Source organism: Rousettus aegyptiacus, unplaced genomic scaffold (genome assembly GCF_014176215.1).
Source record: "Rousettus aegyptiacus isolate mRouAeg1 unplaced genomic scaffold, mRouAeg1.p scaffold_m13_p_3, whole genome shotgun sequence".
NCBI lineage: Eukaryota > Metazoa > Chordata > Mammalia > Chiroptera > Pteropodidae > Rousettus > Rousettus aegyptiacus.
This window is the reverse complement of record NW_023416306.1, coordinates 133,495,861-133,511,383: the sequence shown is the minus strand read 5'-3', so window position 1 is coordinate 133,511,383 and position 15,523 is coordinate 133,495,861. Positions and strand designations below refer to the sequence as shown.

Sequence of the window (15,523 nt, the reverse complement as noted above, 5' to 3'; positions counted from 1 at the left end):
GCCCCTTTTTCCCCCTGGATTCCCTGGGCTGCAGGGCCACCCCAGCTTTTCCTTTAAACTGATAGGAGGACAGAAGAGACTGATATCTGGTATCCTGAACTGTAGTAGTCAAGGCAGAACAGGGAATGGGCTCAGGAGGTACTGAATGGATGACTGACAGAGAACATGAATAAACAAGTAGTGTAAGAATCTGAAATGGACTTACCATGAGTTGCTTCAAATCTGCTCTCTCTGCGGGGTTTTTTATTAAGCTTAAAGGAAGAAAGATAATGTGAGAACTATTGCCTGGAGCTGGTTCTTACTCCAATTATGTTTGCCTGCCTGTCCTCCCCATACCCTACAGGCTCTGAGGATTGCCTGAGCCTTATTCACCTTCCTGTTCTTAGCACAATGTCATGCCCACAGTAGGTTAATAAATGTCCACAGTAGGTTAATAAGTGCTTGCTGAATTAAACTAAGGTCAAAAGGCAATATGCCAGTACCTGTACAGCAAGTGCCAAAAGCAGGAGCTATTTTGCCCACTGCTGTTGTCAGGTCAATTAAGTCCTAGCACTCTGGAAGAAGAGCAGCAGTCAAAGGGGTCACAGGAGACATGAAAGGGTGAAGCTGTGCTCCCCAAGATGGAGTGGGGAGCCTGACAAAACCAGTGTACTCTTCCAGAGAACAAGGAGCCAACTTACCATTTATTCACAAAATCTTGAAATTCCAGACTGAATACACCACTGGGTAGTTTTGGAGGAGGCTGCAAACACACGTCAACATGTAAAAAATGCCTGGCTTCCTGCCCCAGCCATCTCTCCCCTCCCCAGCCTCCACCACTGGGCAGTGCTGCCCTCATCCAGCCAAAGAAAGGCAGGGGTGAGAGGTCAATTGCTGCCTGCTGGGTCACTCTGGTGGAACCATCAGTCTCAAACCGCGGAACTGGGTCAGGTCAGTATTCTACCACTCACTTGTCTACTGACTGAACAAATCACTGTTCTCTTGAGCCTCAGTTTACCCTTCTATGAAAGAAGGGGGGCCAAATGGCTCTCTGGGGCCCTTTCCAGCTCACTTTCTATAATTGTGAATCTTGGAGTGTGGCATGGAAACAAATGGCAATTACTAATAGCAGCAGCTAGGGGCATATGCAAACCATCAAGCATGGTCCAGCCCAGACAGCACCTGTGGAAATCATAGGAGGCTAACTAATAAAATGTATGTACCTTTTCTGAGCCCTGAAGGAATAGAGAAAGGTTAATAAAACATTAACTAGAAGAGGGCTGTGTCTGGAAGAATGTTAGCTGCACACTCAATCCAGAACTAAGGCTGTTTACAGGCATTAGAACAAGAACACAGGCCACAGCTTTCATTTTCCCAGGGTGCATGGTGAAGGTCACACGGGGGTACATAAAAAAAGCCCCTGAAGCACCTGGCTCTTGTGCTCCATACAGCTCAGGAAACAAGACCCATCCTCATGTGACCTGTGCTGGGGGTATGTGCAGCTTCCTTGTGAGCTGACCACCAGACACTGCTCAGGATGCCAATGCTCTGATGCGCTGCCCAAATCAACAAGTGATTCAGGACTAAATTAAATATTGACACCACCAAAAAAGTCCAGCCTAGCCCTCTTACCCTGAATGCCTTACCAGAACAGCAGGTGAATAAGCCTGATCTGAGGTCAGGGACTAAAACCCAACTTAGGCCCAACATATAGACTATCTCTGCTGCTGAGGGGGACAGGAAGAGAACAGTCAAGGGAGAAACCAGCAGCTTGGCCTCCAGAGGCCAGTCCCGTCCCAAGTAGAAGGGGGCTAGGAAATTGAAAGACTGTATTCCAGAACAGTGTGAGGTGCATGTACCTGTGACCATGCAATCCATCCTCAGTGAGGAGGGAGTAGGGATTTGGGAGGGCTGTGGGATAGGAGTATGTGGTAAGGAAGGAAAAGCACAAGTGGGAAGAACTTGAGCCTTAGTTTCCTCACCTGTATGAAGAAGATAACAAAACCAATTTGACCCGCCCGAACAGTGTTTGGAGAACTGAGAAGGAAAATATGGAAGAAAGCAGTGCACACTAGGCAACTGGCAGCGCTGCATATTTAGCCTCAGGCCATCTCTTAATGTGGCTCCCACCCAGTACCACTCAGCTTAGGTCCCAGCTGTAGATGATGGCTTTCAAACTACCACAAATGCAATGTGCAAGGCATTCCCCAAGTTCTTACGCAGCCAAGATCAGATCCTGAACTTTAAAATGTCCCATGGTTCTTAGTTTAAAGTTGTGCAGACAACAAAGAGAGGCCAATTAACCTCCCTAGTAGACTATGAACCAGTGATTTATTAACTGCTAGAGTGAACTAGGATATTCCCTGATGAGTCTGTAATAGATAAGGAGATCTTTTTGAGCTTTTGGGGACCTGGTTTTACAGAGTAGTAAGAAAGTATGAAAAGTTATTCTGCTAATCTCTGAGGAAGAGGAAGAGACTAGGGTGATGCCCTTTACCATATACCCCAACTGAGTGGAGGCCTCCGGCCATCTCCCAAACATGCCAGAGCCTGTCCCTTGTTGTCCACTACCTATGCTACTCCTGAGGCTGGGCATGCTGGCCCAATTATCTAAAATCCTAGCCTGACCCCCAGCTCAACAACTCCAGCACTGCGTCACCCCCTCCAAGCAACCGTGGTGCTAGTCAATAGCATCTCACACCACCCCGCAACCCACCCAAATTTGATGAACGCTTATCAGTGTCTTCCTTCCTTGATCCCTTTTTTTCATTTAAATATGCTGGTACATATATTTACAAATAATATATGTTCCTTGTATTAAAGTCAGCTAATGGCAATAAGCAAAAAGTAACCTTTACTCACCTGTAATTCTCTCTCTTTCCAGACTTTATATGTACATATATGTATACATAGATGTTTTTTAAAAAACTGATAATATACAAACCATTTTATAACCTTTTTTAATGCAACAATTTATAGTGAATATTTTTCATATCTATTTCTACACTGTCATTTTTAAATGTTCATCTCTTTTTAATGGCACTTAAAAGACAAAACTTATACTGCAGTTATATTTGCAATCCAGTGACTAGATTTTCCATTTTTGGATCCCTACCTCATTCCTACCACCACCCCACAATGCTTAGCACACAGTAAGTACACGAGAAATGCTTGGCAAATGAAGGAATGATAATGTAAGTAGGTAAAGTGGAGGCTCCTGAATCTAGGAGGAGGGACTCATAGAATTACCTGAAGATGTTCCCTGGGGAAGGGACTCCTGCAGCCTCTAAATCAGGCACTCAATTACAAGAGCGTGATGCACAAAGCAGAACCCATGAATCCTGGGGCCCAGTAGCCCATACTGTGGGAACACTCAAATCAACTGAGTTTTTTTCTTAAGAACAGTAAATAAATTCCAAGGTTAAGGAAGCCATACAGTACTTACCTCATTGACTATATAATCCAACAATTCAAAAATTGCCATGGGAGGTCTGCTATCCATTCCATAAGCTACAGATTTAAATTTAAAATAAAGAAAGAGAAAACACTTCTCAGAAACAGACAGGAAGTTATTTGCAAATAAGAGGCTAGGGGTTGGAAATGGATCCCAGGGGCCAGAACAGGGCAGTAGATAATAAAGAGAAGGAGTGGCCACAGATCAGGCCTGAACACAGGATCAGCAAAGGCCACAGAGTCAGCCAACTAGGGTATGAGTCTAGTCTCTGCCACATCCAAGGTCTGTGAACCTCACTTTGGCAAATCAACTGAATGCTAAGCCCAGCTTTGAGTGTTATAAAGTAGGGAGATACATAATAATTACATCTGCCCTTCCTCCCTCCCTTATATTGAGAGGAGCAAATGAAATAATAATAAACAACTCAAAGACTTAGTTTTAATTCTCCCTTGGACTTGGATTTCTCCCTTTTATACCCAAGTCACACGCCAGCCTCAGGGCCATAGCCACCAGCCCCTCCAATGACCTACCATCAGCTACTCCTAGCCCCAGTGCTTCTCTTTTCACGAATGCCCTCTCCCATGTGGACCTCATGAGGGTAAAGACTAGGTCTTTTTGGTCAAATGGGAACATCCTGGCATGAACTACATTAGAACATGGCTAGGCCAGGATCTCATGAGTACCAGCTTTATGTCACAGTATTCATGTTCAAAGAGGCGGGCAGTGCTGCACAGTGCTTACCATCTCAGAGTCAGACTTAGCCACTTACAAGTGGTCTTGGCATGTCAAACACTGTGCCTCAGTGTCCTCACATCTAAAATGGAGATTATAATAGTGCTCACATGGAATTGCTTTTAAAATTAAATAATGCTAGGCAAATCCATGGAGATAGAAAGTAGATTAAGCAATTGTCAGGGGCTTGGGTCAGGGGAGTTAGGAGTAAATGCTAATGAAGATGGGGTTTTCTTTTCGGGGTAATAGAAATGTTCTGGAATTACATAGTTGTGATAGCTACACTACACATTTAGTAATATACTAAAACCCACTGATCTGAACACTTTAAACATGCATTTCATGTGTATTTTAGCTCAGTAAAAAAATTTTTTAAAAAGTCATGATTTTTAAAAATTAGGTAATAATGCACATAAGTACTAAGTGCAATGCGGAACATAACAGTCACTCAACAAATAGTTGAGTGGAAACCCCTGCTGTTTCTCCCTAGCCCCAGCCTGACATTCAGAGACAGGGAATCAGTCTTGGGGAAGTGGACAGATAATCAGCTCTCTAGAAATGCCCAATAGTAAGAGACTCCCACAGTCTAAGCTGGAGACACATAGGAAACTCACAGCTCAGTGGCCTCCCAGGGGTCCTTGGCCTAGGCGGTGTCTCAGCTGCATCTCCTTCCACGTGGCACCCAAACATCAGTTCTAGCTCCTTGGCATCTGGAGGAGGGATGGGATACCTCCCAACTGCCATCTCAACCAGAGAGAGCCCCATACTCCAAATGTCCGACTGCACCGAGTAGTGAGTCCCCTGGAGTCTTTCTGGCTGCAGGAGAGACAGACACAGTTATGATCATCTGTGTGAACTAACCCAGGCCCACACAAAAGAGGGGTGGGCGAGTCCCCATGTTGTTCCAGGGGGCCTCAGGACTTGCTGCCCCTTTGAGAATTGCTTGCACTGCAAGAGGGTGGGCTGCCCTGGCTGGTCCCAGCTCTAGGTCTACTGATACAGTTTATCTTCTTCTGCCTCTTTCTCTCCAGAGCTCACATCACATTTCAAGACCTGCACTTAACTCTTAGATTGAGCCTCCAGCCTGCCCCCAAATACTGTGCTTACCAAATCCTAGCCACCTCCCATGGCTCTGACCCCTCCTCAATGCTCTGTTTCCCCTGTAAACTGCCCTGAACAGCATTCAACCTGGTGGAACTCTGGTGGCCACTTCAGCTGTGGTCCAGCTTTGCTCAGCCTGATCACTGTCTTGCGTGGATACAGCAGCCTATCCAGAACCCAGCATGAGAGGTTTATCTTGTTACCTGAGTCTGAAACATGAAAATTCTGGAACATGGGTCATGAATGAAGTAGTGCAGTCAGTAAAAACACTAGCCATAAGAGTCAGTAAAACTGAGTTCTAAGTACACCTCTGCCACTGACTCACTGTTCTTAGACAATAGAGAATTGTAGAAAAGGCAAAGGATATGAGGTTAGGAGACCTGGGTTCAAATTGCAACTCTGGGACTTCTAAGTCCTGAGCCTCTTGTTTCCTCATCTATAAAATGGGGCTGATGATGATGATAACAGCAGTAACAACATAACAAAGTACTTACTCTACTTACTAGGGTTAAGAAGGTCAAAGCAAATGAAAATTGATGTTGCAAAATGCTATACAAATGAGATGTTATTGGGAGGAAAAGTCAAAGAAAAAAGTATATAGTGCTATATAAAAGCATTTTTATTGAGCATCATTTAAACTAGCACATTTCAAAGATACTACAAAAAATCTTTATTCTGACCATCACATTTATTTAGACATCAAATTAACTTCTCCCATAGGATTTTCCCCTAATTCTAACCCTGAACTATTTTGGAACTGGCCATATAACCACAAAAATCCAAACCATTAACCCTGGATCAATAAATCCCAGGATCTGTTAATTGATTTTGAATTTGAGAGTTAGCAGTGAGTGGCACAGGGTGCTAGCTGCTCAGTTTTTAGACATGTAGGGAAGAAGCAATGAGGGGGATGACAGAGAATGGAAGAGAGTTTTGAAGGACCCATGGGTTTCATGTTTCTTAAGACTGTGGGTCACTGGAATGGAGGGTGGAGATATGGGTTAGCACCAGCTGAATAGGGCTGACGGTGACTGGAACTGCGGTGGAGGAGGGACCAAACAAGAAGCAATGAGGACATGGACTTGAACTTCCACACAGGAAGGCCAGGAGCAACTGACAAATCCTACATAAGAGGCTAGTGAGGGCATTCTGTGCAAAGGGAGACTGGCAAGGAGACCTAGATTTCAATCTCGGCTCTGCAAGGTTAGGTGAGCAGGTCACTTAAATTCCCTCAATCTAGATTTCCTCATCTCTAAAATGGGAATAATAATCTTTATTTCCAGGAACAACCATACAGATCAAATGAGATCACTCAAAAATAAAGTACTTGAAAGAGAACACATAACACACTCTAGATGCTAAGATGCCCTGAGCCTCTGTGCCTGCCCCACTCCAATCCAGGCCTGCACTCGCAGACACTCAACCTCTATAGAGATCTTTTGCACACTCTAATGCTCCCCTACCCTGTGCCACTCAGCATTCAATCATATTTCCCTCTTCTGAATCATTCTCAGGAGCATGCAAGCCATATATTCACCCATTCACTCAAACAAACACCCACTCACCAAGCATTCCCTGAGCACCCACCATGTGTGTCAGGCCCCAAGCCAGACCCTAGGGACAACAGAGACACCTACAGCCCTATCGCTGCACCTAAGGAGCTTGCTGTATAGAGGAGGGAGAACAAGCTGATGCTGCCATGGGCGTGGGCACAGCTGCACAAAGAGCTCTGGTAACAGTGGGAACCACTGAAGTTAGAAGCAGAAGGGAAGACCTCTGTGATGGGGTGTTGGTTAAATTAGAGCAGAGACTCCAGCCAAGGGGCCAGGTTGGTATGCAGTGGTGAGAGGCGGGGCAGTTAACTGGGAGACATGCAGTAAGGAAGGAGAGAAGAGGCTGAATGGGAAACAATTCTGAATAGACTCACAAGAGTTGGGGGCCACTAGATGATGAAAGGATGGGGAGCTGGGAAGGGAGGTTAAAGGCTGATGCTCAGGTCCCTACCTTGGGAAACTAAAAATGTGATGCCACTTACTGCTAATGGAAAAGAAAAGGTGGAGCAACTTGGGTTGGGGTCATGTCTGGGCATGTTGGGTTTGAAGTTCTGAAAACAATCAGGTAGAGGTGTCCAGAGGGTACATGGAGTTCACGAACTCTTCAGAATTTAAACCGAGCTCTGGAAAACATCCGAGTGCTGGCAATAGCTGGAGATGTGATCACACAATCTCTTCCAGTAAGAAGAGGCTCAGTACCCCAATTATGCCCCAAGGCCTATGAAAGGCCGAAACCATTTCCCCATTAGACTGCAATCTCTTCAGGGAGGAACCACAATACCTTGACCCTCATTTCTCCCCTCACCCCCATTACCAGGCTCTGGCTCCACAGGGAAAGGCACCCACTTGGCTCGTATCCCTAACCAGACAAGAAGCTCGAGAAATGGAACCCACTGCTCATACCGACATGTAGGACCTTGTGCCCACGAAGGAGTTGGCCATGGAGTCGATGAGCTGCCCACTGACCCCAAAGTCACAGAGCTTGATCTCCCCACGAGAGTTCACTAGGATGTTAGAAGGCTTGACATCTGGAAGAAAATAAAACAGAAAACTAGGAAATTGATACAAGTAGGCTGGGAAGGGAAAAGGTCAGCGCTCCATAGACCAGCCCTGACCATGAGTCCTAGGACATACCCTTACCCCCACCAGAGAGCCAGCCCTCAGCTTCCAAACACTGGACACCAAAGGCCCTATTCCCCCTTATTCAGGGTTCAAGGAAGGACTGTCAGGAAAGGAAACAATAAGCTGCTGGAGAAGCAGGACAGAAAGCCAGTAGATTTGGCCAGATGATCCACAAGAAGGAATCAGTTACCATGAATAATCAAAATTTCAAAGTCTATTGCTTCAACCACCCTATTAGCAAGACACAATATCTATGGCTGGATCATAACGGAGGAAGAAAAACACGAATCATAAAACCTGTATGCTTGCTGAGGCTATAGACCAAAGACTAAAGATGGGTGGGGTGGGGGTAGGACTTACTGTTCTTGATCTCAGTTCTAAGCACAAAGCATGTAAATTTTATGAACGTGTAGCAGGAGTTAGGAGCTGACATGATTCTTTTTCACTGAGGTCATTTTCCTAACAGTCTATACACCTGCATCTACGTGTTAATCAAGAAGACCCCCTCACTTCTGAAGAACTAGGGAGGCCTGAAAAACTGCTCCTCAGGGTGGTCAAGGCAATGCTCTTAGTACCTACCAGTCCTGATCCCTCTGATCGAATCAGCTGCCACTATAAAGTGGGCAGACCAGAGCCAAGTAGTCTCATTTACACCTGGGAAAAATGAGGCAGGGGGTTGGTAAAAGTCCCCAGGCCAGGGCTTTGTGGGCAGAGATCGGCAAACATGAGATCCACTCAAGAACAGGCCACATCCAGAGGCAAAATCATAAACCACGACAGGGAATCTTTGATGGAAGTAGTAAAGACACTACATAGGACATCTGGAGAATCTGAGAAAAAAACCCAATTCCCCATAATTCCAACCTACCAGAACCACTATTAGCATTTTATTTTTCCCTTCAATACTGTCATGTGAATGCATTTATTTATTCTTAAACAGAGTCTAACAGGTCTATTTAACTATCTTTCCACAAGTAAATTGAAAAAAAAATCACCCTTTTATATCCCGGTAAGTCCTTCCCTGTTCAACCTCCATCTAGCCTCTCATCATTTCCAGGCCAGGTAGCACAACCACAGCCCCTAGCCAGCTCTAGCCCCTCTCCACCCACCAGCAGCTCCACAAGAGAGGGATGTTGGCTGTCTGCCTCACCACCGTAACCCCAGAGCTAGGACAAGACCTGACACACTACAGGTGTGGGCTTTCTAAGACCCAGACCTCATAATGTCACAGGATAAGAGAACACAGGATACGAGACCTTTCCAAATACCTTAGCAACTCTGTGTCTCCTACCTAAAGACTTTCAGAATACAGGCATCAGAAGTGGCCTTAAAGGGTATCTGGTTTCTCCCTTCATGGTAGAGACAAAATGTCTAAGGTCCAAAGAGGTCCAGGGACTTGTCCAACGTCAGTTAACAAAAGCTGGATAAAGTTGGAACCAGAACTCAGACCTTCTGATGCTTAAAGCTGTCCTCTTCCTATGTACCTTGCTCTTACTGCCACATTACTCAACTGTTTCGCTCATCACCTAGTGTTCACTGATCACCTACCACGAGCCAGGAACCAGGCACCTTACCAGAGAGACAAGAGTGAGCAAATTGATCAAGTTCCAACAGTGAGCAAACTAATCAAGTTCCCAGTAAAAAATGAAGCTTACATTTTAGTGTAAGGAGACAGACGAAATCAAACTGACAATCCAACATGTAATGACAGGTGCTCTCAAGTGCTATGAAGAAAATAAAAATAACAAAACCATGCAAGAGCACAGACAATGAGGGGGTGTTGCTGTGACACGGTAATGAGGGAAGGCCTCTATATAGAACACCCCAGCAACAACCTGGATGAAGCGAGGGAATAAGTTGTATGGCTTCCTGGAGAAATACTTGAAGCCCATGGGAGAGATTATAAACTCCAGGAGCTCAGGGACTAACTTTTCTTTTGTTTCTTTCCCATGTCTAATATTAGAACAGGCCCAGACAAACACTTTCAACCCAGGAGGTCCTCCTCTCTGAGTACTGTGGCCATTCTCAAGCACTGGACCAGCACCTGACCCTGAGAGATCAATGCTCATTGTGGAAAGGGACGCTGAGTAACAGCGCAGAACTGGAAGAGACAGGAGTATGACAGCGCTTGCTGAGGCCAGGTGGGTAGAGCACACAGAAGGCACGCCAACATGAACCTCTTTCTCACTCTCACCGAATGCCATAGCCCTCCATCCCTGTGCCTGGACCATGAAGCCCTCAGCTCCTTCACCTTCCGAATACTCCCGTGGCCTGTTTAGGAATGCCCTAATGGCCTTATTTTAAAGCAAAAAAGGCAGCAGTGGCAACAGGGACAGAGCTTGTATTCAAATCCCGCCCCTGTCACCAGCTCTACATGTGGCCTTGAGCGAGTCACTTCACTTCTCTAGTCTGTAGTATGCCTCTCAGTAAAGCAGTGGTAACAACTGTAGCTCTCATAACCTCACCAAATGGAGACCAGGATCAATCTAATGAAGTGTGGGCATTTAAAAAGCACACCATGTTACAGGAACACAAAGAATGATTCTTTCATAGGTTGCTCTCCAAGACAAGACACCATCAGCCCTTTCCCCCAAAGCCCAGGGACTCTTTCCTTTGTGGGCTCAGACATATCTCTCCAGGCTGCAGCTGCAGCTCAGGAGTGGCTGCTCTGCCTCTGTAGCTGTCCTTATATCTGATTTCTATTCACATGGCAAGCAAACCTTTTTTTCGAACTTATATAACACACTTTCCTCCATCCTTGGCTGTCAGCTCTGGCTTCCCCCACCCACCCCAGGGAATAGCACTGCTTGCAAAGCTGCAAAGATCCACAATGGGGTGGAGTCAGAGAGTAGCAGAAGGAAACCCTGAGGGGAGTTTCTCTGCTTGGACCACATCTGTCCTGGGAGCCAGACGCACCGCACAAGGCCCCTCCTGGTGACCCAGGAAGCCTGACAAGAAGTTGCTTGGAGACCTGGGCACACTAAATCCCTCAACTCCAGAACATGTAGCTAGAGTGGCCAGGCTAAGACAAGATCCTCCCTGGCAGCCCCAGTCAAGTCAGGCTCTTCTCTGGGGGCAGACAAGAGGTAGACGTCAGACAATGCCAGGGAGAATGTTCCCTCCAACTGTCAACATCCAAATTTACTTTCTAAAATTGCGACCCCTCCCTCCTGTGTTCCTGCTCCCAGTATCTTCTTCCTCCAGTGGGACAGCCCTACACAGAGCCTGCACTGGCTCCCATCTGCCTGAGAGTACAGTCCAAGCCCCTAGACCTGCCTTTCTAAGCCTTCCATACCTCTCCAACGTGTCTGTGTCCACTCCCTCCAGACTCAGGCTTGCCTCCCTGTCTTACTGTGCTGGTCTTGTGCTGGTCCCTGCACCTTAAACATCCTCCTTTTCCACCTACACTCTCACCTCTACTTCTAGGTGCCCAGTTCTTCTGAGTCCCCTTCCCAACTTGGAACACTGTCCTGCTCCTAGAGCCCAAAGGCTTAGTCGGCTTTCTCCCAAATCTTTCCTAGCAGCAAATTCAAATGTTGTTTAAATCACAGGCTCAGTGCCTCCCTACTTCCTGAGGTCTTCTCTAGACCTTGGGTTCTCTTTTTGATCTTTTAATATCAAGAGGGTGAGGCTGGGAGGAACCCCAGCACCTGGTGGGCCAGGCTGCACTCTGGAGGAAGCATGCACCACCAGCTAGGCTCCCAGGCTGACAAGCTTCTCTAGGAAACCCACAGATGCTAGGTTTGATACTCCTTTCCTGCTCAGCCACTGTAACCATGAGGATGGGTAAATCCCCCTTCTCCAAAAATGAAAGAGGACATTTTATGAAAAACTAAGTGGAAGAAAATATGTTCCTTTCTGATATTTTCTGCCCCATAAATAACCACTGTTTAAAGCTCCCTGATTTTCCCCCGAAAAGGACATGGTTTTAACTTGATTTCTCTCTCTCTATAATAAGGGATTTGGATTAAATAATTCAGCAGGTCATTTGTTTATTCTATAAACACTTATAGAGTGCTTGCACTGAGATGAGTAGAAAGGATATGGTCCCTTGTCCCTATCCTCAAGGGGAGACAGAATCCAACAAGTAACAAGAACATGTGCACATGTGTCTGACAGTAAAGGCAAAGAGAGAGAAATAGTCAGGGCAATGCAGCCTCAGCTTAAATTCTTTCAACCAGCCGGGATCAGTGCCAGCCTAACTAGCTGGCAAGGCCCCATGAGGCAGATGAAACAAGGTATCAGACCCTATAGGGTACTATGTTCAAGTAACCTCATTGTGTTTTGTTTAAGCTAATATTACAAGAAGTCTCATTCCTTACTGGAGGGTGGGGGAAAGGCAAGATGGAAGAAGGTGGGACATGGAGGAATAGAGGGGCAGAGGATCAGGGGCGGCAATGGGGAGCACAAGAGAAACAGAAAAGAAATGGATAGAATAAATGAGGGCTCCAGGGAAGCAAGCTGAGTGACACTTGGACACCAGACTCTGTGACACTCATCTATGACAAAGGCTAAATCCAAAATTAAGATGATCTTGGATAAGGAGAATTAAGGTTAAAGAAAAAAAGGGAAATGAGATTTTTAAATGGTGACTCTAGGCTTCAAACGACCTCTTCTTAGCAACCCTGGTGGAGCCTTAATAACCCTTCTCTAAAGATTAAAGGGAAAGAAGGGAAAGGTAGCTGACCCTGATAAGTCAAATAACAATCCCCACAGGGCCACCTCCAGTTATCCATGGCCCCAAGGAGCTAATTAAGTAGCAAAGATCATTAAAATTTAGAAAAAATCTCAAACCCTTCAATTAGCCATGATCTGTAACCTTTTTCCCACCCAACCTTCCCCAAGAGTATTAAAAAGAGGCTCCAGCCTTCTCCCCTGGCTGCCTTCCCCCAGCTAAGGTGAATGAACATTGCTAAAAGACTGGAGTGGGAAGATGGGGAGCTAGTGAACCCAGCCAACCCAGTAAGACACCACAACAGCTCTGGGTCATTGAGCACCTACTATGCCAAGCCTTTTAAATATACTGTCTTTAATCCTCATAATAATGGTGTGAAGTAAGCATTATAAACCCTTGTGCATGAATAAGACACACTGAGGCCCAGAGTTATCTGTCAAGATTACACAGTGAGCTAATAGCAGATGCTAGAGTAGAACTCAGACTCTTGATTATCTAGAATTTAGATAATCTAGGTCTACACAACAGAGCAAATGATAAACAGTGAGATGTACTCCAAAGTTCCAGAAAAGCCATTAAGCTGTGGATGAAGGTTATCAAAAGGCACAAAGTTCCAGTTGTAAGATAAATAAGTCCTGGGAATGTAATGTACAGCACAGCAACTGTAGTTAACAATACTGTACTACATATTTAAAAGGTGCTAAGAGAGTGGATCTTAACAGTTCTCATCACAGGAAAAAAACTGTATAGTGACAGACATTAACTAAAATTATGGTGATAATCTTTTCACAATATATACACATATCGAATCATTACGTTGTATACCTAAAACCAATTCAATGTTACATGTCAATTATTTCTCAATTATTAAAAAGTTGTGGCTGGGAAAGGAGGTCACTCATGTTATAGACATAACAAGCTTTATCTGGGAAAAGAATCTGACTTGGGGTAGATTGAAATCCTTGACATCTGGCTGTGAGAGAAAATAATTCTCTGCTGTGCTTTAGTGAATGAGCACTTCCTCTGAGCTCCAGCTCATTATCCTCCTTGACAAGTCTAACTTGGAAGGAACAGCAGGAACTAGAAGTTGTTTCCCACCTCCTTCTGATTAACAACTAAGTTCAACAGGGAGCCTTCGAAGCAGTGTGCCAGGTCTTAACAAGGAGCTATTTTTATCTCTCCACTTTCAAGATTTTTGCAACCAAGTCCAGAAACTGCATTAAAAATTTTTTCTTCCCTCTCAAGATTCATTAGTTTTGCAATGCCCCTCTGAACGCCCCTCTCTGCAAATTCACTGGTCATCCCCAACCCAAAAGGCACCCAAATGCTAACAATTAAAACTGAGATAATTGCATGAGTCAGGGTTTGTTTTTCAGAAGCACACACCATTTCAATAAATGGTCTAAATTTTTAAAATAGAATGTAACAAAAGCCAGAGCAAAACATATAGGGGTTACACTAAAAAGAGAGACAGAGAGAAAGAGGAAAAAAAGGGAAGAGAGGAGTAAAGAAAATAGCTTATGGTCCCTAGATACCCTGATCTCTCGCTTCTAATGACCCATAATAATATTTAGAAGAGCAGCCTCAGTTTATAGCTATAGAAATTAAGGCTCAAGTGAACTCCCTTGGCAAAGATCATAAAATAATCTTTCCATTAAAAGAATGTGCCTTAAAGTAGTGCCTTTCTCCCTCCAAACTATTAAGACTATTCAGAAGATGAGCAAGTAATCTATCACAAAGCCAATTAACCACCAGTGGGCAGGAAAATAATACTAACTTGGATACTCCTGCTATTCAAGAAAGGAAAATTAGCTAAAAACCAGTTTTGACCTGATAAAGACTTATTTTGCTCAGCTGGAGAAGAGAAAAAAAAGACAACCAAAAAGAAAAGGTAAAGACAAGCTGGAAGTCTGTTCATTTTAAAATGGAGAGTGGGAGAGAGTTTCTAGTAATGTCACTGTATTTATGGTAACCCAAACTCCACCAAAGTTAAGGCATTACTATTTGTGCCTAGGTCATAACTCGGCATGATTCACCAGAGAGGTCTGGAAAGGAGGTTAAGAGGCCACTCACTAGTTATTCCTAGCTTAGCTTGGGACAAGTCCCTAAAGGAAGCACTAAAACAGTGTGTTTGCCTATTAAGAAGGAATTTAAGCCAAAAGTAACAGACGAACAGACGTTCCTTGTGTAGTCTACCAAGAAAACCCTCTCCCTACCACAAGCTTCTTTGGAAGAAGTGCTCCTTCTTCACTCCAAGCAACTGCGAAGGATGGAGAATGACCACCTCCTCCATGATACTTCCCTAAAAAGACCTGAAACACTCTCCCTCCTTCAACTTCTCATCTGCCTCACTTGAGCTAGAGACAAACTCATCTGGAGCCATAATCCATCGCTGTGCGTCTAGAAGCTGAGATAATTCTACAGAGAATGTGACTCTCATTTCTAACCAAGAGACCGGCCTACTGGATTCCAGCTACTAATTAGTCACTCTATTTCTCTCCATCTGTAAGGTGGGGCAGTCTAGACAGACTTCAAAGGAATCTCCCTGTAGATTCACTGCCCCCTTGAGGCTGTCACCATATGGCTGGGGATGAGACTGGTGGGCAAAGGAAGCAGTTTCAGGGGGAGCACAGACTTTCTGCTCAGGGAAGCCTGGCAACACACTAGAAAACACCTGGCAGGCAGGACAGTGCCGTACAAAGGTTGCAGAAGAAGCTACTCAGAAACTCATTACATGTGAGTCAGCTACCAACAGCTTATAAAACAAAAACAAACTTGGGCCACTGCAGATCTTGCCTATCAGTGGCAACAGTAAGTCTGAAGTGAGAGGAAGACTTCAGAGGTTGAAATCCTTACTGTGGCTGAGGACCCAGTTCCTCTGGAGGCTGCTGCTAGGATACCTGTAAA

At 45.0% G+C, this 15,523-nt stretch overlaps 1 protein-coding gene across 2 annotated transcripts in view; it reads right to left on the bottom strand.

The window, feature by feature from the left end:
• The window catches only part of MAP2K1 (mitogen-activated protein kinase kinase 1), a 71,137-nt gene that overhangs the window by 1,536 nt on the left and 54,078 nt on the right, over window positions 1-15,523 (bottom strand). For both annotated transcript variants that reach the window (XM_016141004.2, XM_016141005.2), the window contains exons 6-10: window positions 7,723-7,847; window positions 4,780-4,981; window positions 3,425-3,489; window positions 681-742; window positions 206-251 (exon numbers count right to left, since the gene is read on the bottom strand). In XM_016141004.2, the coding sequence (XP_015996490.1) occupies window positions 206-251; window positions 681-742; window positions 3,425-3,489; window positions 4,780-4,981; window positions 7,723-7,847 (500 nt within the window). The remainder of the gene's footprint in view (window positions 1-205; window positions 252-680; window positions 743-3,424; window positions 3,490-4,779; window positions 4,982-7,722; window positions 7,848-15,523) is intronic.